The sequence below is a fragment of the Rosa chinensis genome, chromosome 1, assembly GCF_002994745.2.
Source record: "Rosa chinensis cultivar Old Blush chromosome 1, RchiOBHm-V2, whole genome shotgun sequence".
In the NCBI taxonomy this organism is placed as follows: Eukaryota; Viridiplantae; Streptophyta; class Magnoliopsida; order Rosales; family Rosaceae; genus Rosa; species Rosa chinensis.
Genome location: NC_037088.1, coordinates 21,299,842 through 21,327,756, shown reverse-complemented (window position 1 = coordinate 21,327,756; position 27,915 = coordinate 21,299,842). Strand labels below are relative to the sequence as shown.

At 36.4% G+C, this 27,915-nt stretch overlaps 3 protein-coding genes and 2 long non-coding RNA genes across 9 annotated transcripts; 2 read left to right on the top strand and 3 right to left on the bottom strand.

Moving 5' to 3' along the window:
- The first annotated feature begins 151 nt into the window (after positions 1-151).
- LOC112183657 (chlorophyll(ide) b reductase NOL, chloroplastic) lies at positions 152-7,247 on the top strand. Of its 2 annotated transcripts, none has more exons than XR_005805071.1 (13): positions 152-455; positions 819-887; positions 2,032-2,093; positions 2,277-2,363; positions 3,108-3,175; positions 3,278-3,326; positions 3,410-3,495; positions 5,027-5,084; positions 5,703-5,753; positions 6,425-6,471; positions 6,557-6,598; positions 6,826-6,936; positions 7,064-7,247. XR_005805071.1 is itself a non-coding variant. In XM_024322021.2 (13 exons), exons 1-13 carry the CDS (start codon positions 215-217, stop codon positions 7,109-7,111), a joined length of 1,023 nt encoding a protein of 340 aa, XP_024177789.1. In that variant the 5' UTR covers positions 152-214; the 3' UTR covers positions 7,112-7,247. The 2 variants fall into 2 exon arrangements, 1 of the variants encoding a protein (XP_024177789.1); XM_024322021.2 differs by having other exon boundaries at positions 6,425-6,475.
- A 1,228-nt stretch (positions 7,248-8,475) lies between these two features.
- On the top strand, positions 8,476-13,355 carry LOC112181728 (probable inactive leucine-rich repeat receptor-like protein kinase At3g03770). Its single transcript, XM_024320114.2, has 7 exons — positions 8,476-10,053; positions 10,246-10,376; positions 11,251-11,491; positions 11,851-12,056; positions 12,145-12,194; positions 12,695-12,806; positions 12,919-13,355. The coding sequence occupies exons 1-7, from the start codon at positions 8,703-8,705 to the stop codon at positions 13,165-13,167; spliced, it is 2,340 nt and encodes a 779-aa protein (XP_024175882.1). The 5' UTR covers positions 8,476-8,702; the 3' UTR covers positions 13,168-13,355.
- A 4,311-nt stretch (positions 13,356-17,666) lies between these two features.
- Positions 17,667-22,926, bottom strand: LOC112188519. 3 transcript variants are annotated; one of them, XR_002931463.2, is made up of 7 exons: positions 22,783-22,926; positions 21,686-21,794; positions 21,321-21,608; positions 21,120-21,167; positions 20,139-20,208; positions 19,727-20,002; positions 17,667-17,859 (listed from the first exon to the last, which is right to left on the bottom strand). It is a non-coding gene; the product is annotated as an uncharacterized LOC112188519 (long non-coding RNA). The 3 variants fall into 3 exon arrangements; XR_005805512.1 differs by having other exon boundaries at positions 17,667-17,854; XR_005805511.1 differs by lacking the exon at positions 17,667-17,859 and having other exon boundaries at positions 19,876-20,002; positions 20,895-21,167.
- On the bottom strand, positions 18,254-19,276 carry LOC121051358 (bZIP transcription factor 53-like). Its single transcript, XM_040513638.1, has one exon. It carries the CDS (start codon positions 18,907-18,909, stop codon positions 18,637-18,639), a length of 273 nt encoding a protein of 90 aa, XP_040369572.1. The 5' UTR covers positions 18,910-19,276; the 3' UTR covers positions 18,254-18,636.
- A 2,272-nt stretch (positions 22,927-25,198) lies between the features above and the next one.
- On the bottom strand, positions 25,199-27,525 carry LOC112181989. 2 transcript variants are annotated; one of them, XR_002929228.2, is made up of 4 exons: positions 27,382-27,525; positions 26,991-27,157; positions 26,682-26,813; positions 25,199-25,540 (listed from the first exon to the last, which is right to left on the bottom strand). It is a non-coding gene; the product is annotated as an uncharacterized LOC112181989 (long non-coding RNA). The 2 variants fall into 2 exon arrangements; XR_002929229.2 differs by having other exon boundaries at positions 26,991-27,224; positions 27,382-27,512.
- Between the last annotated feature and the right edge of the window lie 390 nt (positions 27,526-27,915).

The following is a 27,915-nucleotide window of genomic DNA, read 5'->3' as shown; positions in this document are numbered from 1 at the left end:
TTTGCTTTATCCAATCTTAAAACTAGAGTTTGGCGTCATCACCTACAGCAACACAATTGCAACTTGACAGGCAAACAAGAATAGATTATTTGACCCTTTCAAAAAAAAAAAAAAAAAAGAGAGAAAAGATTAGTTGATAAAAATAAACTTATAATACTATTGGCTTGGAGGGCGGTAGGTCAGTTTTATCCGGACTCTGGTGTTGGTGTCAGCAATGGCCATCAACGCTTCCCCAGCTCTCTTCTCATCCAAATCCGACCATTCCTTGTGTTTTCGTCGGTCCGACCCCCACCCCAATTTCCCAAAATTCGACCGTTGCAGCTTTCCTCGACATTACCCTCCAAGACTGAGCAGCTACGCTACGAATGCTTCATTACTAAGACCCAAAGCCTCTCAGAATACAAGAAAGCCCATGCTTCCTCCTTACAATGTGCTCATCACCGGTTCAACCAAAGGTCCTCTTCATTCATTTTTTTACTGCCCAATATTCTCGCTTTCAATATTTCTGGAAACTTGGGTTGCACTGGAGTATAGTTGCAATGTGTTCTTCCACCAATTTCCTGTTATTCTTTTGCTTGTCTTACCAAGCTGTCCACGTTCAAATATATGGAACGAGGTCCAAGGAATTCTACTGTATGGTTGTAAACAGCAACCAACATTTCATGTAGGAAAGTTTAAATTTGGTGAAACTAGCTATCTTGATATTAAAGACTTGTATAGTACTAATCAATTCAGGTCAATCTACATATATATTATTTGTTTTGAAATATATTTTCTACTTCTAATATGCCTTCAGCTTCCCCGTTATCCTTAATCAGGTATTGGTTTTGCTCTGGCCAAAGAGTTCCTCAGATCAGGAGATAACGTCGTGATTTGCTCTAGATCAGGTAAGCTCTGATTTGATGTATCTAGTCTGAAATCCCCTTCACATATGTGGTTTCATTGATTCGGTGTTAAAGTTCTTGCGGTTAGCTGTGACATATCTTATTGATTTTGCTAGTTTTACTCACTTTTGCTTGTCCTTGTATTTTCATATTCAAGTCTTTTGTGCTTTTAGTAAAAATGTCGTGTGAGAGTTTAGAGTGCTGACACTTTTCCTTGAAGACAAAATGATACGATGATCTGATTGTATTATGATAACTTCTTTAGAGAGGGATCCATAATCGAAATAGGTAGCATGATCTGCATTAATCATTTTCAGATCATATGGCCAATTGTAAGCAAGTTAAAGTCTTTAGTTCATTGAAATATCTTTACTGATTCCTGCCAATAATCCAAGCCGAGAATAACTTGAAATATGCAGTGTACACAAACCATTTCAGCAATATCCTCATTAGATCGAACCTGTCAGTCAAAGGGATCATAGTCATTTGATGCTCCAGGTTTATTCTTTGGACTGTGCATGTGCAACTAGAGACGCTTGTTTTCCCTATATAAGTGGTTCACACTAGGAGCAGAATTTTGTACGTTGAATCTCTGATGACCCTTTGAGACCACATCAAATTTTAAGTGAAGCCCCCGTGCACAAGTAATATTGCAAACCTAAAAAAAAGTCAATAGAGGCCAGGGGTTTGGGTCAGTTCTGGAGTTGCTACATTTATAATTGGGAATATTTTAATTATTATTAACTTAATTAGGAAATTTTGCTATTCTTATATCAAGCAATTCAAGAAAGGTTTATTTTATGTGTTTTCACTTCTTCTTTTCATTTTTTTTCTTCAACTTATTGAAGTTTCTTCTAGTATTTATTTTCCTTGATAGAAATTGTAAATTCACTAGCTAGTTGACTAATTGACTTTGTTTATGAGTATCATTGATAAAATAATGATCTTCATCATCTTATATGTTAAAATTCATTCTGAAGTTTAAAACCTATTGGAAAGGAGACGTGATTTGAGAATTTATTTCAAGCTTACTATTGAAGTACCAAGTGGTTGGTTCTTTTAATTGCTTAGTTGCTTACCTTTTGATGTCTTTTTATAATTTATTTTATTATTATTATTATTATTTTTTTTTTTTTTGTCTCCATAGCTGAACGAGTTGAATCTGCTGTTCAGAGCCTTAGAGAAGATTTTGGCGAGCAGCGTGTGTGGGTGTGTCCTTTGAGACTTTTATGTTTTATTTTTTGATTTTTTTTCTTTATTGTTATTGTATGCAGGTGCACTTGTGTGTGTGTGTGTTTTTGGCAGTTTTTGCTTGTAATTTCAGGCCTGGGGTTTATATTTTTGCTACTACACGGCACTGGTTCTAACTAATTTTCAATTCTTTCTTTACAGGGTACTAAATGTGATGTTAGGGAAGGGAAAGATGTGAAGGACTTAGTGGCCTTTGCACAAAAGAACCTGAAATACATTGATATATGGGTACTGATGTTTGATCCTTGTTTTTTATTTTTTATTTTTTTTATTATTATTATTCCTTTTATGTCACCCCTCTATGCATTGTTTTGTATTAGTTATATACTTATGCTTAAGAATTGTCACTACATTCAGGACTGGTTAAGTGCTCTTGCTAATTATCTGAACTCATTATTCTAAGTGAATGTTAGCTTGATAGGTTTTTTTGTTTGAAGTTTTTTTCTCATTACAAATTCTTTAAAGATATGTTTCTGATTATGCAATCCTTGTAACAAAATATGTCTTACTGAGTAATGTACAGTTAGCCCAAGTACTATGTTCGACTACTATGAGTTCTTTTGAAGAATTGAATACAATTGTATTAATAGTACCTCTGGTATTAATAATACATTTGCTTCCAAAAATTCCAACCTTATGTTAAGAACTACCCTCAATGTATTCCTCCTTTGCATTCTAAAAGTTGCATCACAACTAGATAGTGAGAAAGTGTAGGATACTTTGGGATGTTATTTTGTGGAATAATTTTATGCTAGGCTTTTCATTTTTCTGCCATAGTCATTAAAACTTCTCCAACAAATACATGTACTTTCTTTATGCATGCATTTTCTTTCTCATTCATTCACTTTCAATTCATGTAGCAGTTAATGTTGTCAACTTCTTGATGGTTTCTTTCATTTCGCTTCATTAAAAAAGATCATTTTATTTGAAGAAGATTTAATTCTATCTTGTCCTATGGTGAGATTGATGCAGATTAATAATGCAGGATCAAATGCTTATAGTTATAAACCCCTGGCAGAGGCTTCAGATGAAGATCTTATGTGAGTTTTCTGGTCCTCATTGTTGTCTTTCAAGTTCATTACCTTTTTCTATCTACCATATTTGTAATTCATTGGGTTCATGATTTTGAAACGTATGTGCAGTGAAGTTGTCACCACAAATACACTTGGTTTGATGATATGTTGTCGTGAGGTAGAAAGTTCTCTTCCTTTGTAAGCGGCCTGTACTAAGCTGATTCTCATGCAGAATTGTTGTCTTGCACTCTTGGTCTTTAGGCAATAAAGATGATGTTGGACCAGCCTCGAGGTGGTCATGTTTTCAACATCGATGGAGCTGGTTCTGATGGAAGACCAACCCCAAGGTGCTACATCAGTTTCCCTTAGCTTTTAATATCTACTGTTGGATAGAATTCTTAGGTCTATATGATCATCAACAACCATATTCTTGTTTAGTGGGAACAGTTATTGATTTTGGAGGTTTTCCTGGTAAAATGGCTGAATACAAGTGGGCAACACTGAATTTACGTTAATGGAATCCTTAAAGATCTTGCAAACCTGGATCTTGTCACTAGAATATCTAATAAAGTGGTATCTGTCACCATATATGTAAAACTGATAGGGGAAGGCATAAAACTACAATTTGGTTTACCTTAGTTTTTAATTATCACTATGGAGAAACTAAATACTCCTGTGTTTCATTTGCCTCCAAAATTACTCACATACATGGACCCCTGGCTTTTGTGTCAAGTTTCAGTTTTTATCCTCATAATCACCTTGTTGTCAGCATTGTCAGCTGCATACTGGTACCATCACACAGAACATGTTGCCTTCCTTTGCTTGGATTTGGTCTTTTTTGGCACTGCGATACCAACCAGCCATGTGCACTGCCACATCTGATGATACCGCTAGAATAAGTCTCCTTTAATACTTCTATGCATCATGTTCAAAGTTCACTGGTAGTGTGGTTCAAGTAGGATGCTGATATTATTCCATGATATTGTAAGCTGTCATAGGTTCAACCAGTGGCAGACCTAGAATTTTATTTATACGGGGGCGTAATGAAAAAAAGATCAAATAATTTAAACAAGAAAATTAGAGACAATTCGTTGTTTAGCGCAACTTGTAAACATTGAATGTCGTACAATAATAATCAAACTAAAAATTGAGAGAAAATCTATTGCCAATTTACAAGTTAGGAGGTTAAAGAAAGAAACAACTGTAAAAAACTAAAAATCGAGAGAAATCTAACCTGTGTCGGTGACTCGTTGTGCAGCAACACGCCAACAGAAGTAAGCCAAGTAGAAACAAAGTTATTTCGTAGAAGAGTTTTTTGCTTTCACAAGTTTTTTTATCTTCTAGTGCTTCCTCTCAACTCTCAACCAAACCAATTTTGTTAAACTTTTTCTTCTGTTTGCAATTTTCTTCCATTTTTTCTTTATATTTTGGACTCTTGGTGCCCGCCCTCTTCTACTGTTGCTTACCCTTGTTTAAATTTTTAATCAAACATTGATTAAACATGGAGATCAGTGGTGACTGTCTTCTATTATTAGTTACATGGAGATCATCGTTTTCTACTATTAATAAAAGCACTTAGTCCAAAACAATAGAGTTTTACACTTTGGTTTGGCTGCCTTTTGACCGACACATTAGACTTAGTGGTGGCTTATATATTAATTATAGACTAAACGTTTATCAGCTGAATCAATTAACTAATACTAGAAGAACAAGTGAGTGGGCGCATCAGCCCCCACTTGCACCAAGCTGGGTCCGCCAGTGGGTTCAACTACATTCTCTTATTTCTTAGGTACATGCGTGTGATATGAATCTGTTAAGATGCACTTTCCGGGTCATTGTTTTGTGATAGCTCATTCTGTGTTTTGTATAATTCCATAGGTTTGCTGCATATGGAGCAACAAAGCGTAGTGTGGTGCATTTGACAAAATCATTACAGGTACACCTTGTTGATTATTACTCGTTGTTAACTTGAGGGCACATGTTCTATTTTAGGTTTAATGATGTTCACTTTTCTTTCGTAAGTATATCAATACAATTTCCAAAAGGATCATACCAGAACTCACACCACCTTAATCACAAAATTGCAGCAACTATGTTCCCTTAATTTTTTCAGTTCATGTTTTCCAATTTTATCAACTGTATGTGCGCGTCACTCAGAATCCCCAAAAGAGTATAAGATTGTAAGATGAGAAGGAGGTATAATGGGATTGCCCAAATTAATTTATGCCCAAAAGAACAAGTCTATACTCAGTAGCCTTAAGTCCTGGATTAATCATTTCTTGTTATGAGCTAAACACCTATAGAGAAATGAATGAAAATTTATGAATACTGTAACAACGTGCATTTCAAGTTGTGAGATATAGTGAAGAGAGGATGGGGTTTGAGCAAAATACTCTCTGTTTAAGATGCTCCGATTTCTCCCTCTATTTGTTTCTCTTGTTCCTTTTCTGATTTATGTGGAAGCAGAGTGAGCCCTCCTTTTTACAGTTTCTCTCCCTAGAAAGGAATTGTGGTTTCTTTCAAATAATAATATGCAACTCAAAGTCTTTTGCAGGCAGAATTACAGATGCAAGATGTCAAGCAAGTCATAGTGCATAACTTGTCGGTACGCAATTACATGCTTAATGGAATTTTTTCTGTCTTTTTATTTCTCTTTTCTGAAAAAAGAAATAGAAAAAAGAGAAGCAATTTTCCGCACACTTATATGACAAATTGTGAGATATAATGGTTGCCATGTTGGTATTAGCTATCACATTGATGCTTTGCTACTACTACCCTGCAAATATATGGTCCACCCCATTTTTTGGCAAGTTTCTGTGTGCATATACTTTAGAGGTATCAGATTGTTGGGCACTGCCCAATGTCTTCCAATGATCTGAACCTTAATTTAGTAGGATAGCATTAACTGAATCAGAAGCTATGTAGATAGCTATGGGCCATATAAATTGTTTGAACACAGCGTTCCTTATAAACACTGATATAATCATGTCTGGTAAAATGGTAAAACTATTTACAATTTGGTTGATTCTTGGACGATGATCATTGAAAAAGACCTAACATATAACATTTGGAAATATTAGACAATTTCGTAGAATCGTCTGACTTGAGAAGGATGGTGCCTGTAGATATAAAAATATATCCATGTATAGTATCACCTCATCATGCCTCTATGACAGTTCAGTAGTTCTTCTAAAGAAATATCATGCTACTTTGTTTGGTTATGAATTATGAGTAGTATTTCCTTCTTCCACTTAAGTCAGTGTTGTTGCATTGCAGCCAGGGATGGTTACAACTGATCTTCTCATGTCTGGTGCAACTACAAAGCAGGTTATATAAACCTCATAGAATATTTTCCTTAAATATCTTCTGCACAGTTTGTGATTAAATAATATAACTTATGGTTTGCAGGCAAAGTTTTTCATCAATGTTCTGGCAGAACCAGCTGAAGTGGTAAGAATTTGTTCATCATCCAAGAGTCTAATGATGTATGAGTCTCTCTATTGCTTCTGTTTTCCCTCAAGATGTTTTGTGATCATTCACAAACTATTTGGTCTTTCCTGGTCATAAAGCTATGAAGGCTACCATCTTGTTGTGTCTGAAATTCAAAATCTCCCTATTTTGTGGATTGAGTCTCATGTTTATTTGGTCTTACTTGTGGTTGGCCATGGATGTCATAGGTTGCCGAGTATCTTGTTCCAAATATAAGATCCATCCCTACCAAGGGATCAATGAAGCCCACTTACATCCGTTTCCTAACAGGGATGAAAGCCTACTCCCAGATATTCTCAGTTAAGTAAACCAAAGAAATAGCCAAATTTATAATAAATATGATCATGGACATAGGATCTCATGGTTCTAGTAATTTTCTTTAACAATACCTCGTCATCATCCTAATTTGTTTCAATTGATCCACAGAGACTTGCTTTTGGTGCAAGAAGGAACAGATATTTGCTCGAAGATTAAATATTACAGTGTAATTTTTTATCTGATAGGAAAATAGAAACTTTCCATCTGATTTTGTAGTGTAAATTACAGAGTTTTGTGTAATATAATTCCAAACTTGTGAGGAATATATCTAGTTTGGTGTATATTGCTTTACTGGTACGATTGTGGAGCTGTATGTTGTTGTTGTTGTTTTTTTTTTTTTTTATATAATTTTTTTCTAGAAGCCCAGAGAAAGTGGATGGATATCCACATCCCTAAACGCCCAATAATGGTTCAATTATTAAAACACCTTTACATATGTGACCCTTCCACTAAGAAATTTTCTATATGTATTTGTTACTTTGAAGGAATTGCTAGCGGGACTAAATTTGCAAATCATATTCCGGGGTTCCGTTTAGAGTTTAGGTCTCCATTAATAATGGTTCCCTCTTGCCGACCCTGAACGGAACCCGATCGGAATACAGTGTCTTCAGGTGAGCAGTAGATGAATTGATACAGTTGTCATCCAGGCTGGTCTGGTGCAAATCCATAGCAGAAGCCATCCACAGAATAATGAATGTAGTGCAGGCTCACACCCGTGACCAACAAGTATTTGTTTGCTAGCTTTCTAGAGGAATGGAATGGCCGTGCATGTTTAGTTTTCCTCCAAGAAAATGACTGATTTGGAGCTATGTTATTATCTGGGGCATCTTTTTCTCTCCACTACTGTAGGCAACTGATCTTGTTAAGCTTCACGTTATATTATAACAAACAAGTACGAAATGTATTTTTATAACATCTACATGCTCCCGTGAGCCTCTTGCAACGCATCAGGTATATTACATGTTTTCTCTTTTTTATGTTATTTTTTTGGTCTGAAAATCCAGGGAGATGACAATATGCAATGACCCTAGGGTTTTTTTCTGTGGAAGTTCATAGAGAATATAAAATGCCCAAATATTGTGCTAGTTTTCCTTTGGGACCATTGTGTTCAGATTCTTATATAAAAGACAAATGCATGTCTCGGACAGACACTAGTATATATTTCTTTTATGTGTGCACTTTATTCTTTGTCACTTACAAAATTGGCATTAATATTTGCTGCATAATCTACTTGTCCTTGCCCCTTGAAAACTTCAATGTGCCGTTAATTTTTGAAAGTACTTGTGAGGTCATTATCAACCGACTGGATGAGATGGAGTGGAAACCTTACTTTGCAGCCACCTATGAGTTAGGACTGTGAGGTGTAACTGCATGGGATAAAGAGAGAGTAACAAATCAAATTAAAGAGCTAGCTAGCTAGGTTGGTGGTAATCAGCGTAATTAGCACATTTTTAAGTAGTTGAGTTCAGAACTTTAATTATTGAAGAGAGAATAGAGAAGAGAGATGACCAAGAAAAAGACAATAAAACAAAACAAATTATTGAGGGAAATATTACAAAGGGGTGGAATAAAATCAAGTGATGCAGTTAAAGATGACATCTTAGGAACTATCAGTCATTCATTCAGTTCCCAAAAATTATGCTGCTGGGTTTAAGCCAAGAAGAACAGGGAATAGTACCATAGCAATAGAGCCCTGAGCTTCTTGTTGGCTGAAGCTTCAACTCTGGTTGGAGATTTTGGGTCATTAATGGCAAAACCTCTTTACCCTTCACATCTTCTCTTCTTCCTGTTGTTGGTTTTGCTTTGTTTCCATCACTCACAGCAATCCCAGTCCCAGTCCCAACAATGGCAGAGCCTTGTGGAAATCCAGAAGCTTCTAAACTACCCCTCAGCTTTACGTAGCTTCAAGTACACCAGAAGAGGCAGAGGCCTGTGCAGCATTGAACCAACCCCATCTTTGACTCTAGCCTGTTATCAAGGCAACATAACCCAGCTTCACATCACTGGCAACAATGAGTTTCCTCCACTGCCTAATGATTTCTCATCTCACTCCTTCTTTGCAAGTATTGCTCAGTTACCAAGCTTGAAAGTTGTTTCTTTGACTTGTCTTGGTTTATGGGGTCCCATCCCTCCAAGTATTGCTCAGTTATCTTCTCTTGAGATACTCAATGTCAGCACAAACTACTTGAGTGGAACCATCCCTCTTCAAATTTCATCCCTCAGAAACCTTCAGACACTCATACTTGACCGCAACAAGTTCACTGGTCAAGTCCCAGCTTGGTTAAGCTCACTGCCAGTCTTGTCTGTTTTAAGTTTCAAGAACAATTGGCTTAATGGGTCTCTTCCGTATTCTTTCTCGTCTTTGCAAACACTCAGAGTTGCCTCTCTCTCCCACAACTACTTGTCTGGGGAAGTCCCTGATCTTACCAACCTGACAAACTTGCAAGTTCTTGATTTGGAAGGCAACTACTTCGGGCCACATTTTCCGAGTTTGCCTAACAAGTTAGTCACACTTGTGCTTAGGAAGAACAAGTTTCGCTTGGGAATCCGGACCACATTAGACTCCTCCTCCTGGTTTCAGCTTCAAAAGCTGGACATCTCATTGAATGGATTTGTAGGACCATTTATGCCATCATTGTTGTCTCTGCCTTCCATTAATTATCTCGACATTGGTGGCAACAAGTTCACTGGAGTACTCTTCAAGAACATGTCTTGCAATGCTGAGCTTGCTTTTGTCAATTTATCCTCAAATCTCTTGACAGGGGAGTTGCCCGATTGTGTTAAAAAGACCAGGATTTCTCAGTATACTCAGAATTGCTTAGCAAATGAAGATCAGGATCAGCAACCTTCTAACTTGTGCCACAATGAAGCTCTGGCTGTGCAAATACCGCCGAAGGAAGAGCATAAGAGACATTATGCTAAGCATGTAATTGCATCAAGTGCAGTGGGGGGTATTGTTGGTGCAATTGCACTTGTTGGTCTAATTTTCGTGGCGGTTAAGAGGTCTAACGGCAACCAAACTACTAAAAATCCTCGGACAAGGTTCATTACCGACACTGCCTCAGCAGTGAACACAGCTAAGCTCCTCTCAGATGCAAGTAAGTTCAGTTCTCTTTGCTTTACTTCATATGTCAGAGCTCGTAGCTTATCTTCTGAATTTGGAGTTATGAAACAAAAATATGGACTAAACTTTTCTATATGATGTCAATTTCAAATTTGAGTAGCATCAATGCTCTGAGATTTCAGGAGATGTTCAACCCATTTTTGATAATAGAGTCTCTTCTTTGCAGAATACATATCAGAAACAATGAAGATGGGCGCTAGCCTTCCTGCTTATAGAACTTTTTCTTTGGAGGAGCTCAAGGAAGCTACCAATAACTTTGATGATTCAACACTACTAGGTGAAGGTTCGGATGGACAGGTATGCATTCTCTATGTGACAAATACTTTGTGAAAGACATTCTTTGAATTCAATGCTCTCTACCTAAATGAGTCCATCTGTCTTCAACTTCAAGTTGAAATGCACAAAAATTCTTTTCTTATCGAAGAATCTCAGAAGAGATTCTTTCTTTTAGTCCATTGATGATGTTGTTACATACTTCAAGCTTAAACACAACTTGGGAAAAATTACATTTCAACAAGCGGAATGCAACCACTTAGGAACAGCTTGGACGATACCACATTTTTTGCTTGGCCATTGATGCTGGATGATCAATGTATATAGGTTTTTGATTTCCATGCAATGTTATGGTTCTGGGACTTAATTGAAGAAATACATGGTGGAAACAACTGTTATATATATAGGAAATTTGTCTTGCCAGGAATGATTGACGAAGTACAGTCCTAGATTACAGTTTAGCAACATACAGGTCATGTATCTGACAGGAGAACATTACCGTATGTGTTTTCCATACGTGTACATAGCAGTCCCTTTAGTACGTGTCCATTTACCATATCCAGACAGATATGCTTCCAGTTTTAGAAATTTATATTATCAATTATTTGAAGCCCATCATATTCTTCTCTATAATCCTCTTTGCATTTATTATAAATTTTACCTTTTATGATCGAGAAGATTCACTAAAGGCTAGGCAGCCAGTCATTGATTGATGTTGTATTCCTGGATTTCCTTTCTCATTTTTCTCCACAACAATCATGAAGGTCCTCATGTGCTTATTGAATAGTTGATTGAAAGCAATGTGCTTCTCATTCTTCACTACAATTCATAAAGGTTCTTCTATTCCAACTGGCACTGCCTCCTAATCATTTGTGTTTTTCTTCAACAATGATGTCAGGTTTATAGAGGAGAACTCCCTGATGGAACACTTGTGGCTATAAGAGGCATGAAAATGAGAAAGAGGCATAATCCGCAGGTCTATACGCAACTTATTGAGCTGATTTCAAAACTGAGACATAGCCATTTGGTTAGCGCTCTTGGACATTGCTTGGAGTTCCATCCAGATGATTCAAGCGTCAGTAGACTATTTCTTATATCTGAGTTTGTTCCTAATGGAACGCTACGAGGCTGCATCTCTGGTAAAGTAGCCCTAATTATCATTTACATAATTTATTCTCTTCTAATAACAAATGGTACTTCATAGTTATTTCATGGAGACATAATGAACATGTTCTTACTCTTTCTATGCTTAATGCATGCATCATATGCCAAATACATTTCATTCAATAATCTTTCATATTCTTTCGGCAAAAATACTTCTAGGTGAAACCTTCTTTAACTTTTTAACATGACTGTGTTATGCATACATACCATATAGTTTGAGGGAGAGTCATCTGTTGTGTTAATATTCTTGCTAAACTGTTTTCTTCTCCTTTAATTAATAACTGTTTTAGAATTTTCAGGACTTGTATATTTTCCCTAACACTTGGTTTTGCAGAAGCACCTCCAGGACGAAAGCTTACATGGGCACAAAGAATAGTAGCTGCAATAGGAGTAGCAAAGGGAATTCAGTTTCTGCATACAGGGATTGTTCCTGGTGTGAAATCAATTAATCTGAAGATTAAAAACGTCTTGATGGATCATGATCTTCATGTAAAAATAAGCAATTATAGCCTCGCTCTTTTAGCCGAAAACAGGGGAATGGTAAGGCATAAAAAGCTTATATGTTTTAGTGAATGAATTTCCACTTGACCTTGTTCTCCAAGTTAACTTCTGTTTTGTATGCCTTCAGGTGGGCACTTCAGCTGCTTCTCCCTCACCAAAAGGAAGCTTTCAGGCAAGGTAGTAACAGTTTTTTGCCAATAATATACTTGAGTCGCATTAGTTTGTTTCATTAAATATTTACCTCTTTTTACAAATTACTAAATTTAAGGGCGTCATTTAAGGATAACCGCCATAATTAGTTGCTGTTTCCACAGGAATGCAAATGCTCAATTTAAGTTCCTTCAAAGCCTTTTTGTTAACCAGATATTATTCTCTAAGTTTGAGTTACTGATCATCATTAAGAACAATGCACTATTTTAGTTCTCATAGTTGATATTACTACCTTCTAGCATCATTTAGTCATTTCTGGTTTTCCCACTCTATGTCAACTACATTATTGGCTTTGTTAAATCAGACACTGACAGTGGAAAATGCCAACAATCTCGGTCATTAGGCCTGTATTTTCTTATGAACTGTTTCAATATTGATTCACAATACTCTTAAAAGCTCTCTGTCTACTTTGTGCCGATTTCAAAAGCAATGTCTGAGCTGGTTTTTCACTTTTCTATGTGTTGCAGGGTGAAACATGAATGCAAGAACGATGTTTATGACTTTGGAGTAATCTTGCTAGAAATCATTTTGGGGAGGCCCATCATGTTCCAGAATGAAGTTGGTGTCTTGAAAGACCTTGTGAGTGTTAACTATCAAATCAATTGGTTCCTTCTTTTGCACAAACATTCGTATCCAAAATTTGCTTTTGATGTCCAACTAAGGCAGCAATTTTGTTTTGGGTTTTGCGTAGCTACGAGAAAGTTTAACCACTGACGACACAGCTCGAAGGAGCATAGTTGATCCATCAGTGCACAAGGAGTGCTCAGATGAATCACTGAAGACAATGATGGAGATATGCGTGAGGTGTCTGTCCAATGAGCCAACTGATAGGCCTTCAGTGGAAGACATTCTTTGGAATTTGCAGTTTGCAGCACAACTCCAGGATTCAGCATCCCATCTAGACTCACCTGTCTCATCAAATCATTGCCAAGAAGTCTAGACTATCTAGATAACTTGGCTAGACCTCCCTTCTATTCCGGCATGGATTACTTATTATATCTAAACAGTAGGTTGTTGTATGTGTTGTACCAATAGGATACAAGATAGATGTACAAGCTCCTATACAAGTCCATAATATTTGTTTCATATTACAGTTTTGTTTCGGTATTATATATTTATGTTTATTTAGTTTCCATCTCCCCAAAGTCCAGTGTCTGAATTCAGTCGTTTTGGGTTAGCCGAAGTGGTAAGGGAGTAGTGAATTTGGTTAAAATTAGGCTAGATCAGGAGTTTGATTCCTGACTGATGTAAAAAAAAGAAAAAGTCCGGTTTTTGAATTACAAGGTCCTTTTATTCCTAATTAAATGTGATAGTGAAATTACTAGGATGGATATACAATTAAACCCGGAGGAGGAGGAGGAGGAGGAGGGGGGGGGTGGGGGGATGACTTATGAGATCTTCAACGACTTCTTTGGAAATCTCCGGCGAGGTTTCATAAATTTTTATTGCCCCCTGATAAATGTTTATTGGGGGTAATAAACCTCTCCGGTGACCTATGGGATCTCCGACGACCTCTTTAGGGACCTCCGGTGAGGTTTTCAGAGAAGTTTGGATTCCAGTGACCGGATTCTTGCAAAGCCTCCTATGGTTTCTCTCTCTTCCATTTTCTCTCTCTATGTGACAAAAGGGTGAGGGCAAAATAGTCTAAAACAAAATTAAAAAAAAAAAAACTTAATTGGGTATTAGGAAACAACTTATTAGAGTCATTATGGGTAAGTGGAGAAAAAAATAAATAAATAAGTGAGTGGTGTAAGGAGGAAAAAAGTCCCCTAGAATTAAGGTAAATTGTCAAAACCCAAATTTAAAAGTCCACTTCCAGTTGGTCAAACAATTTGTTTGATCACTAAAAAAATATAGGAGACTAGGAGTCAAGGTCCACAATTATTTAACTTGATTCTAAAGTTTTAATATGTCAACAAACCTCATGTGTCTATGTTATTTATTTCCGATGTGGTTGTTGAATGTGTGTTACTCTATTCACGACTAAGTTTGAAAATACTGAAAATTAAGTATAATTTATATAAATTACCTTAATCGTATAAACATTTATTGGGGGGCAGTAAAAGTTTATAATGAAACCTCGCATTTTATTCCGCCCCAATAAACCTTTATTGCCCCCCTTAATGAAAGTTTATTAGGGGGAAAAGGAACTAGTTTCCTTAAAATTTAGACAAATAAAACTTTAATTGAAAAAGAAAATGAGGAGATTACATCAATTCAAAACCTTTTAATGGGGGGCAATAAATGTTGAGAAATGTTTTATTCCCCCACTCCCACACCAAAAAAAAAAAAAAGGTTTATTGCCCCCAAATTTGTGCATAGGAAACATGAGGAGAAGAAAATAGAAAGCCCCAACCAAGCGGCCCAAGCCCAATTGATGAACACTCTTTGATCCCAAAACGCAGCGTTTTACTCCAAATTCAGAAACCTCTCAACCTGACATGTGCTATGTTACTGTGATTAGAAGTTATGGCGACTTAACTCATAGGAATTATAATTCCACCGATTTCCATAGATCTTGTTTTGTAGGTATTCACCTCCACCAACTAGAGATCAACCACATACAGGAGAAGGGTTTCTCAACCCTCAAGCTTAGTGGCTGCGGATTATCTCGACTGCATGTCATACGGAGATACCATGCTCCCACAGAATCGTTATATGAGCGCAATTGTTCCACACGGTAGAGAATTGGAGAATGCTGCCTATTTAGTAGATATTTAAAAACCGAATTTATTGTCTCCAAATTTCACTCGGTAGATAATTAGAGAATGCTGCCTATTTTGTGATTCCGTTGTTAATTATCCCAAACGGGTTAAATATAATTCTTCAAAACTAAATCCAGACTTTATCTCAAATTCCATCACTTTTTGTTCCATCCAAACACAACCTAAGATAAGATTGCAGATGGTAATTAATAATTTAAACCAAGATTAAGCTTGAGCTCATCAAGAAAACATGCCAAGCTCAAACACGCTAATAGAGCTTGACCAAATAATCTAAACACGCTCAGCCTTGGCTTGATTCGACTCGATCAAACTTCTTATATAGTGCCCTTCCACTAAAGGGTTTTTTATTTTTTATTTATTTTAAGGGATTAGTTGCGGAATCTGTTTTGCAATTTGATTTTGAAAATCCCACCATTGGTCTAGTTTCAGCCGAATTAGAAATGTTCAAGTAACCAAACTACTGTAGGGTTAGGTGGGCTTTGTCCTCGGTCTATGCACTCCAATATGTCTTGTTAGTTCTGGTGAAGCGGCGACTTGTTGTCGTACTCAAATAGAAGCAACCTCCAAGTGGAAGGATAAAGCAAAGTGTAGTCAGATTTATTTTGGTCAAAAGCATAAGAGGAAAGTTGGATTAATTATCTTAGGGTTTCGCATTAGCATTATCTTTTGAGTATATAACTCATAATGATAAAGAAAATGGTGTAGCAAGTAAAGTACTACTCTTTCCTAATTGGTGCATGTTAGAGTACTCCTTTAAGATTAATGCTCTAAGAATTTCTTCTTCTCAATTTGCTCAATGAAATGATACAAAAATTTGTAAGCAACTAACCACCATAGGTGGTTGAGTTGGTAAAAGTCTCCAGGTTTAGAACCCTCACATTGGGGTTCGAACCCTGCCGACACTGATTAGAGTTTAAATCTCAATGTACTCTTAGTGGCCAGGGGAAAGAAAGCATTTTGACATGACCCTTGACATGGATTGGTCTCTAAGCCTAAAAAGTCTCTATCCTCATGTAATCTCGATCAAATAAAAAATTGTAAGAAACATCATGTTTTGAAATCCAAAACTGCATGCTATTGCAAGGAGAATGTACATGACTTGTGTAATACCCCGAAAATTCGATATTAATTTCTTGAAATTTCTTGGAACTAATAAAATGTTCGTTTGTACAATTTCATGGTTCGAGGGTGGAGCAAAAGTGTTTCGGACAAATAATTACTCAAAATGTTTTATTTTCGAGGGGTCAAGGGGATTTTTTATTAGTTGAGTTTCTCCAAAAACTTCCTTCACAAAAGTGATACAGCGCGTCAATACGAGTTCGTGGATATGTGGAACACGGAAATCGGAGTTAGTATTAGAAAGTTATGGTCAGCGAAAGTTATTTTCATCTTCAGAAATTTTAGTATAAATATGGAATTTCCGGAAATATTTCACAAAATAAGAAAATTTCAATTTCAGTCAATTTTCAAAAAATTCTAGAAACCTCCGTTCTCTCTCTTCAGACACTCGACCTGACTTGGACCCAGAAACTCGACACGACTTTTCCGGCTGACTTTAGCATCCTCCGATGACGGTGCTTGTAATACCCCAGAAATTCATTATTAATTTTTAATGATTTTCTAAAATTTATTAAGTTGATTGCTGGGAAGATTTCGTGGTTCGAGGGTGGAGTGAAAGTGTTTCAGACAATTATTCGCTCGGAATGCTCAAATCCTCCTTTTTTCAGAGTCTCTTCTGTGGATAAATACATGTTGCATGTTGCTAATGCAAAAACTTGTTCTATTTTCAGGCTTTGTAGGAAGTGCAATGAACCATTCAGAAGACTGGAGGGGAAAGATCAAAAATGCTCAAGCTTCAATCAAATGTTGTACGAGCACTTAAATGCAGCTCAAGACGTCATTTCTACTTTCTGAATTTATATGAAACTATCAAAACCCTAGTATTTTTTTTTCCAGAAAGTGTAGAACCAAATGACATTAACTTTGAAGCATGGATGGTTGAAATGAAAGGCATAACTATCACAACAGCAAACATGGTAATCAGACTACAGTTAAAAACTATAGTTTGATTCATTTGTTGGCCTAGTGCGGTCACGTTTCTGAATTTGTTATGTGTTTGACTCTAAACAAAACCCCCAACTCCAAATTTCTGTTGTTTAAGTTGCATTATTGTTGTTCTACTCTGATTGTAAAGAATTGCTCTTGGGCTTCACATATGATAGACGCCATAATTCTATTTTAATGCTAGGTTTGCCATGTTGTGGTGCACGCTCATGTGATGTATATTCTAAGTTAAATATCGACAATTGGGTGGTGCTACAGATAAACATAACAAGAGAAATCCGTGTTTTTGTTTCTCATAAAATCATAATTAACTTGGCAAACAATTAAGAGTTTTGGTATGGTAATATCAACTAGGGTTCTCGGGGTTCTAGAAAAGGTCTATTAAGGTAATTGGTTTAGGCATCCCAGTATCAATGCATAGGATGCTATCCTTAATTGGCCAAGGATTCATCAAAATGAAGAGGAGCTTGGGGCACAAAGAGGAATACGAAGACAAGAATGTGCGATCCAAAAATTTCAAAATGGAAATCAATCAATCCGACAAATGCCCATAATTCAAAAAGGGATAAATGGCGCAACCATACAAAAATAGTCTCTACATATATATACACAAGTAGGGATCTCAGAGCTTATAATGCTGCTCAACAACCACACTAGTTGTACAAATTTTGGTTCAGCAAGAAACTATAGTGAGGAAGTTTTACAATCCAGTGTCATGCAGCAACTCCTACCTTGTTTTGATGACAGCAGTATAAGCAAGCAGTACAATAGTTTTCCTTTGGACTCACAACCACGACAGCCTTCGTAAATCTCCTTACTCAAGTGTGATGCCAAGCACTATACTTTTCAAGGACATAAAACATGGATCAAGAATTTATGAATCCTAACAACTTATATAGGTTTAACAAATAGAATAGTGATAGTGGAAAGACTTTGTAATCTCAGTCTCAAAAATTTCATTTCAGAAGCGCTAAACATAAATATAAAATGAGAAAAATTCAGCTACCGTCCCCAAACTATGTTGCCAAGCCCGAACTCTCAAAAGTATCAATGTGATACCCAAAGACATATTTTGACACCAACGTGATACTTCCGTCCAAAATTTCTGACAGCGCCGTTTCTTTGCTGATGTGGCAAGCATGTGGAGACAAAAAAATTTTTTATCAAGGGCAGAATAGTCTTTTACAACTAAATAATTAAAAAAAAAAAAAACGAACCATGAACGGAGCTCTCTCTCCCAACTCCGATTCTTCATCTTCTTCCCAACACTACCTTTTTTTTTATTTTTATTGAACACACATTTGGATTACACAGACAATGCTGATACTGATTACATGAAACAAGCTACCACTATAGACATCGAAACCAGAGACTAACACAAACCCGAAAACAGAAACGATTGATATAACAGTAACAATCAAAAAGCAAAGGACTAATGCAATTGATCATGGCCAATCGAGAAACATATCAACAGAAGAAGCGGTGATCGACTGAGTCGCGTAAGGAAGCTACCACGGATTGAGCAGAGAGTCATGCATCTCAGCCATGTCGTTAATGTCCTCATCGAAGACGCCGCTGAACTCCACAAAAGTCTATTCAACCAACTCCAAGTAGCGAAGTCAATCAGTCAGCTCCTTCTCCTGAGCCCTCATGACATTGTTCCAGGCCTCCACCTCGCTGTAGGCTTTGTCATTGGCGTCGATGCTCTGCCGGATTTGGCTGTTCGAGATCTGGAGCTGACTGATCTCCGCCGTCAGCTCATCCACACGCTTCAGCTTCTTCATCCTCGATCGCCAGGCCGATTCATGATTAGACTGCATCTTCTTCCTCTTCTTGTCATCCACCACAGATCCGTCGGAGCCGGAGCTCGATTGGCTCTGAACCGATGACATTTTGAGGAGAATCAATTCAAGAAATTAACAAATTAGAAATTAACATAGCGGTGATCGGAGATGACGGAGGCGGGCCCAGTTGCGAGGGTCGTCTTCCAATTCTTGCAATTCGAAGACTCCGATCAAGACTCTCTCTGGGAATTCATTGACCTCTCCGACACCGACAACCCCCGCCACAATTCTGACAACAACCACCCCCACCCCCACCCCAACTCCGACTCCGAACCACCACAAAACTCCGAGCCCATTGGGCCCAACACTTCATTCGACTTCCCAGTCGCTTCGCCGGTCGCTGACCAAATCCGAGCCCACACCCGCCGTCATCAGACTTGTCTCGTTCGACTCTCCTGATGATGATGATGTCAAGTTTTCTGGGAAAGTCCCCAGTTCATCAGAGAAGAAGAAGGAAAAAGAAAAAGAAAAAAATAATTAACAAAAGAAAAGGGTAAATTGGTCTTTATCTTTGTTTTTTTATCTCCACATGCTTGCCACGTCAACAAAGAAACGGCGCCGTCACAAATTTTGGACGGAAGTATCACGTTGATGTCAAAATATGTCTTTGGGTATCACATTGATACTTTTGAGAGTTTGGGTATCAAATTGGCCTTGGCAGCATAGTTTGGGGAGGGTGACTGAATTTTTCTCATATAAAATGCAGTAAAGAATTAAACTCAGTAATTAAGGTTATCAGACAAAACATATCAGAATGAAACAAAAAAGGCTAACTATTGGTACCCACAAAAAAGGGAAGCGATACACAGAAACAACCCAAAATTAGACTTGATGATCAAGATTCAAACTTGATTGAACTACTCACCACCCACAAAGGCAAAGCAGCAATCTTTTGTGAGACTATAAGCCAAAGCAATCCACATCCAAGAAAATTGAGCACTGCTCCAATGGTCAAAAGCCCCCACATTATGATGTAGTTAGGATGAAGTTGTTAGTTTGTTACCATGGAAGAGGCACTTGCATATTGTGTTCCAGACAGATTAGCATATCGTTGTTCTTCTTTTGTTTCAGTTGTCGAAAACAGTGTGGACATGCTTGGTACCACAAACTGTTATGTGTTACAAATCTGGAGATTAAAGCCCTGAAGTAGATATATTTGGGATGTAAACAATGTTAGATGGTTAATTCATTATGTTTCAATATGTTATGCACATGAAAGCCACCCAAAACCAAAAAACAAAAACATGGAATATATTAGGAAAGCTACCAACTCTTACTGAATCATATTGAATGCCATAGACTGACAGAACAAAGCATACTTGATCTGGATCGCATGCCAGATAGTACCTAAATAAGACAAAGAAAGGATTAAAAATGTTGGAGGGGGGAAAAAAAAACTAAAACACACACAGCAACTTCAGAATCACTTCAATTCAAAAACATGAAAATCTACATATTAGCAACAAAAAACGCTAGTGCAGCATAGGCTTGTACAGAACTTTACAAAGATAAGCACTCGAGTGCATTATGGAACCTAAAGGAGTTAACTCTACAGAGATGAAATTGGCAAGAATGCTGAAAGTTCAGTCTGTATCTATGCAAAGTCTCAAACATATAATACTGGTTATGTGTTATAGTCATCAAGACAGGTGCGTGGCAACATGTGAGTGTGTAGAATTTCATTCAGTTAACAAACACTTAAATCCTAATTGCCTAAAGATTTAAAACTAATGGCAGTATGGCACCCATTAATGGTGAAGCTGAATAGCTAATTCAAAGCTTGGTTCTTCATTTTAAAATATGTCATTCAATGATCCTGATATACATAGTGCAGGAATCATGCATACGTATATATGGGATATATGGATATATATTGTACTGTATCTAGTCGACCAAGAACTTTTGCATCTGCATTTACATCACACAGGTGAAATCTCTCATACACATACCAACCAAGTGAAAACAAATGTGCATTAACTCAACTTCAGGCTAAAAATTAAACCAAAGCATCACCAAGTTTTTGCACCAATTACCAGAACACACCCTGAGTACACGCATTCAAGAGAAAAGAACTTTGGGATTGCAATTAGATGAAGCAAGAAACTCCTTTGACAGAAGACACCAATCTAACACTTCTATAAAAGCTGAAAGTTCATCACCATAATTAGGGGGGGGGGGGGGAAGACCACACTTTAGCTAGATTTCTACATTTTACAGGAATACTCAGATGTAAAGGAGTCAAATTTAACGATAAGTACCGATATCAATGAATCCTTCCTTTTAGATTCCAAAAGCTGATCAGCATCCTGCATCGAAAAGTACTTTATCAGTAACTGGTCTGAATCCAATTCATCAATAACCATTCAAACAATATACTCTAGCTACTACCACGAATTTCTCTTTTGGGTATGTTTTAACAATAAGAAAAGATTAAGAGGGGGTGGTGCGCTGTCACTGACTCAAGAAATTGATATTCATACCGCATCGGTATCATTTTCTACAGGATGACCCTTTATTGCTGCTACAGCGGCGGCTAGTTCTTCAGCTTATTTGATTAATACCACCAGCATTAGCATCTTGAAATGATTAATACTACTTATAGTTCTGCACCTTAAATCTATTTGAATTCTCCATTAATAAGTCACGATTTCACCATATTTGATATATCTGTACTGAAGTGGGTAAAAAAAAAAACTGCTTCAGTTTGGTGGTGAGCTCATCACGCGACCTTGAATCTCCATGAATGCCTGTAAAATATTGACTGTGGCAAATAGCTAGCAAGTAAAGAAATTGGAGAATTGAGAAAGGATAAAGAGGGGCTTACAGCTCTGTTGGCTTCATCGGCCATTTTTAATCGTTTCACACAAACTATGCACTCTGCTGTGTTGGAGGAGATTTAATCTGAAATTCTATATATCCACCGCTTTGCACACCTTGAACAGAGACATTAAGCTCATACAATCAAACCCATAGTTCAAATGATCCCAAAAATCATGCAAACACAGCAAACCCAGAAACCCCAGGGGGGGAAAAAATACCAAAACCTACAAACAAATTGGGTTGTGATTCCCAAAAAAAATAAAATAATAAGAAAACCAAAACTCTTCTGCAATCAAAACAAAACCCTGAGAGCTTCTCGTTATTGTTAAAAAAATAATACCAAAACTCTTGCGCAATCAAAACAAAACAAAACCCTGAGATGCAAATAACCATTAGACCAAATCCAGAGCAAATGTGATTTTTCCTCCTCTAAACTATAGAGTCTAAGAATAATAAAAATGCAAAAGAACTTCTATGAGTAGCCTAAAAGTACAAAACCCAGAAGCAATGTTAGCAACTAATCCTATCCTATATAGATACAAAGAGAATAATATCACTCTAGAAGTTTCAGGAATTAAGAATGCAGAAGACCAAAAAAAACCAAAACGGTCCTGTCCTGCTAAAGTCGATCCATCTCCCTCAGGTTTTGGAATAAAGAAACACACAGGAGAATATATACATAAAGGAAGCATCAATATTGATTACTTTAGCTGCTAGCTATCTTTTAGAGCAAGTCTTAATTTAATAATAAACGATGTATTTGTTAAGTCATCTTTTGTCAATAACTTATATGTAATTTGTTATTAATTCACAAGCAATCTCCCTACAAAACAAAATTAAGCAATCTGAGTTTTTTTTTTTGAGAATGATAAGCAATCTGAGTTTGACCACTGCAATTGAAGAATGAATGAATAATGCAGAACAAGGCGTATCGCACTCCTCTCTCCCCTTTTTAGCAACCCCCAATCAAACAAAACCCAAACCCTACTGATCTAAAACTCCAATTGAAGAAATCAAAATCAATAAATTTCATATTGATGCAACGATCCTAACAGAATACAGAAACTAAAGAATAATAGAGAAAATTAAATGATGACATACTGGCAGTCAAGGCGAATACAAAGTCTCAAACTTGGGAAATGGCAGAGAGATCCATACGTGTTTTGGGGGCAAACCCAGACCAATCTCTCATGTTCATCTTTCTACTACAACTTCGAGCACTCGCTCAATCTAAAGGAACTAACTTTAACATCTCCAGTAAAAAAAAAAATTAAAACTCCATCATTATAGTATACTGAAAACCAGTTCATGAATCAAAAACATATGCCATTATCAAAAGAGAAAAATGCACCAACAGTCCCCTAACTCTTGTGCACCGGCCAATTTGATACCCACACTCTCAATGCTATCAATGTGATACCTGAACACTTAGGGCACGTTTACTTACTTGGAAGGAAAGAGAATGATTACGGGGTAAAAACATTCCTGCATTTACTAACACATAAAGCAATCGGAATGATTCCGGGTAAAAGAATTCCTGCGTTTACTAACACATGAAGGAATCGGAATGGATGTAGGTCTCACCTCCTTATCAGGAATCGATTCCTGAATACTCATGAATTCGATTACGAAGGGGGGAGATGGGTTTAGGAATCATTCCTCCGAAATCAATACCGATTCCTTTCTTCTCCCATTCCACTTGTCTCCAATTCATGATTATTTTCCATTCCAAGTAAGTAAACGTGCCTTTTGCTATCAACGACACCCTGACAGAGACGTTAGAATAGTGACGTGGCAAGCACATGATATTTTTATTAAGAGCAAAATTGTCTTTCTACTAAGTAGTTAAAATAATTTTATCTTTCTTTTTAATTTATTTTCCTTTCTCCTTCTTCCTCATCTACTTTCTTCTTCTCCCGTCCTCATCCTTCCTCAGATCCTCTCTTTCTTTTTTCCTTGAAATTTTTGGAATTAGTGTTTAGAGGATTTCGGGTTGGAATCTTGATTCATGGATTGGGGATTTTAAAATTATAGCAACATTCCTCATCATTCAACCCACTTGTTCATACTGAAACCCAGAAACTCTGGATCGCTTTCTTTCCCATCAAACCCGATAATTTCTCAATTCCACCCATCACATCTAAAAACCCCAATCTTGCTAGAAAACCCTAACCCTAAACGAATTCTTGCAATTACCCCCAATTTCTTTCTGAATGGAATTTTTAAAGAAGAAGCTATCATCAAGAAGCATGAGATCATACTTGCAATTACCAAGCAAGAGATTGACATGGGCTCTATTCGAAAACAGAATAGACGTCTCTGGGTCACTCAAAGCTTGGGTATTGATTGCCCTGATGTAGCAGTCTATGGCATCCGAGTAATTCTTCTTACCCTTTTTCACAAACTCGTTGCCCTTCTCCTACAGACCCAGTAAAATTTTAAACACAAAAGACCAGAGTCATAAAATTGTTTTACTTGTTGAGAAAGAGAGGACCTTGAGTTCAATAGCAGCAGATTCTTTGAAGACGGCGATGGCATCAAGGCCAGCTTTTTCGCTTTCGGTTTGGGGTTCGGCAACTTTCTCCATCCATAGTGCCATTGCTTTGCTTCTCTGAATTCGCTTCTTCTCTTGCAAATCCAGTGGGTTGGATTTGGATTTGGTGATGGTTGGGTCAAAGCCTTAAAGGTTGAAGCTTTAACGGATTCGGATGGATAGAGTTAAAGAGAGAGAAGGAGAGACTTCCCATTCTTCTTTGTTCTTTTAAAACCCAGACCAGGCAATTGATGAACAACAATGAAAAAACAGACCCAGAAAATTTTTTTTTTCCAGAAGAAATAAAATTAGCTAGGATTTGATTAATTACTTAATTATCTTCTCCTGTAAGAACCTCCGCGATCCTTGAACGTTTCGATACTCTTGTAACTCTCTTTATTCAAATTCTCGGACTGAACAACATCATCAAGAGCATCCCAAAACGATGAATACCCAGAAATTTGGTATATGGCTTGATTTAGTCATTTAAAAAAAAAAAAAAAACAAATTAATAAAATAAAAGGGTAAATTGGTCATTTAATAATTTTTTATGTCTCCACGTGCTTGCCACGTCACACATCTAACGGAGCCGTCTGCGAAATTTGACGGAAGTATCTCGTTGATAGCAAAATAAGTGTTCAGGTATCACATTGATAGCATTGAGAGTGTGGGTATCAAATTGACCGGTGCACAAAAGTTGAGGGACTATTGGTGCATTTTTCTCTTATCAAAAACACAGACCAGTATGATCACTTCTATATTTCTGAACTTTACAGAAAACAAATAGATATCTACTTTCAGGTTGGTAAGAAATTAAGGAAAAGAAAAGAAAACTGATGTTTTTTTGGGAGAAATTTCTATATACAGAGACTACCAAAAAGATGCATGGACATAAAACTGTAAGGAGAACTGAAAGCTATCAGAAATCGAATGACAAACATTTTGCATGTTTACTGCATCATATTTCACAGCATTCATATAATTACTAGCAATGTTGCCCGCGCTTTGCTGCGGGGCTAATTCTCCCATGCGATGGTGCGGGTTTTTTATTTTATTTTTTAGGATGATAATTTTGAGCAAAGATATAGTTCAAGATTAAACTAAAATCAACCACCAACCACTACATAATGGAATAATTACTTGCTTGGACCTAAGACTGAGAGCATAGCTTGTATACATAAAAATATGATGTACATCATATTACAATTGAGCAAGTAGAGAGAGATTTCATGGATTGCAGCTTTAAGAAACTCAATGAAGCCCATCATATTTATCAGTGTTCAACCCTTCGGTCTCCATACCCTTGTAAGTCATTGCTACGTCCATCTACAATAAAAGAGTAAGTATGAGTAGTTAGTTTTTTTGTATCAGATTCAATATATTAACTTAAATGGTAACTTTTTTTAACATTTTCAATTATACTCGTATCTTTGTTAGATAAATACTTGCCATGATTACAAAGGCCAAAATAAAAATTTTGCTTTAACAAAGATAAACAACATTCTTTATGGGTCATTAATCCTAGAAGCAGAATTCACAACTTCTGTATCTACAGTTATGAATAAGAGGTGCACATGAGATGCAGTAAATTTATAGTTGTGCTTTGTGTATTTGACTCACACAGTCACACATATAACATAGCACATCATAATGAAACGAAAAAAGTTGTGCTTAACAACATATAAAAATTTCATACAATCTAAGTTCATACAAAAAAAAAAAAAAAAGCATATATAAAACTCTCAGGTCAGATGAACAAAAGAACAGATATTCATTCCTTTCCTTGGATGAACAAAGGACTTTAATGAAATTATGAAGTAAAACAATTCCAATATAGGTTCCACTTTTCAGAGCACAAATTCCTCACTGTCATCTATCTGAGTAAATAGTTAGTAAATCAATGTTCAGCTGGAGTTCACATATGAGAACAGGTAATTGAACTGGTCATTACTATAACCATCAGCATCATCATTAGATTTTGATTTATAAAAAATAAAAAATAAAGTAAAAAAATTAGTTCCAAGAATTGAAAATTTTTGTGGAGAGAATAAGAATTTGATTCAAATACAACTTTTTTCGTTGAATTTTTTAATATGAAGAGTGGAATTAATAACTATTCACTAAGCAGATGAAATATATGCTTATGAGCAGATCAAGTGTAACATACCTTTGTAATATTGTATCTAACTGTTTTTCATATTTTTTGTTTAACTAACATTATTAATGAGTATGTTCTTGTGTGAAAGCACGGATTATCAGAATTTTTTTTGTGTTGGAACAATCTGTTTATCATTGTAAATAGTTTTAAATACCTAGATAAGGTCATTAATGTTGAAAACTGACTGAAAATTCTGAATAATTTAGATAAATAAATAGACAGATGTATGTAGCAACATGTTTAGGGAGATATATATATATATATATATATATATATATATATGTCTTGGTTTTTAAAATGGGAATTTACCTCAGAGGGGGAGTCTTTAGCTTGGGGAGACTGAAGCAATGGAAATGGAGAGGTCTCGGCGGCTGCTTTGGCTTTAATCTTTATATATAAAGCGAGACTTCCATTGCCTGCAAAATTCATATCTTCTATTGCCTGCAAACACAAAAATATGAAAACCCTTTCAATCACCTATCGAAATTAATAAATTAAAATGTCAATCTTGATCAAAATCAAAATCAATTGTGGTCAAAATTTTGATGTTTTATTGATAAGTTTGAACCAAATACCCAAAATTGGCCAAAAAATTTATATAATGAAGTTAGCTGATACCTTTAAAGATTGAAACTTTGAATGTGAAATGGAAATTCCAAAATTGGGAACAGACTGAAATCGACCAAGACATCCCTTCCTCCTCTTTAAACTTTTCCTCAGCAAATTTTTTTTTTTTTTTTCTTCTGATTGGCAGGGAAAAGTCCCCTCCCTCTTTGCTTCTCACTCTGTGCAAGTCCAGCAAAAGCTCTTAGAGATTGAATCCAATTACAGAATTCGAATCCAGACCCTCACCTAATTTTACACTATCGATAAGAAAAACATGTTGCCTAGCTTTAACAACAAAATCGATAAGATTAGAAACAAAGTGATCTTGTTTTGCTGCTATAGACTGCAGAGATTGGGAAAAAAAAAAAAAAAAACCGTTGATTGAGCAGAGAGAAAGCCCTACCAAGTTTTGATGGAGATCAATTGGGATGGATGAGCTGAGATCATGAAACAGTAGGCGGTGGGTGAGTGGAGGCTTCTGGAGTAGATAAAATGTTCCAAAGGTTAGCTTTATACTCAGTTATTCAGGGTAAAAGGGTAATCATGAAGCTCATCCCTTTCAGATACTGTTTCTGTCTATTCTGGAATTATCTCCACTCTTCTTTTTTGTCTGGATGCATACTTGTGACAGGTTGGACTGAATTGAGTGCTTGAATGAGCGATGAAGGACACAGATTGATTATCTCTTTCAAATTGCAGCTGTTTTAAACTCTGTTTTTCACCTTGATCTTCACTTTGAAATGAATTAACGGTTTCAAATTTTTTTTTTTTTTTTTCCTTTCTTTCTTTAAGCATTTGACTTTTGTTTTGCCTATATATTATAATTATTATTATATTATGATCTAAAGTTATAGAACAATAAAGGAAGCTCTTCTTTTCTGAAGTAACATATGGCACATGACTAATGTTAAATGTGTAAGCTATCGGTGGACAATGT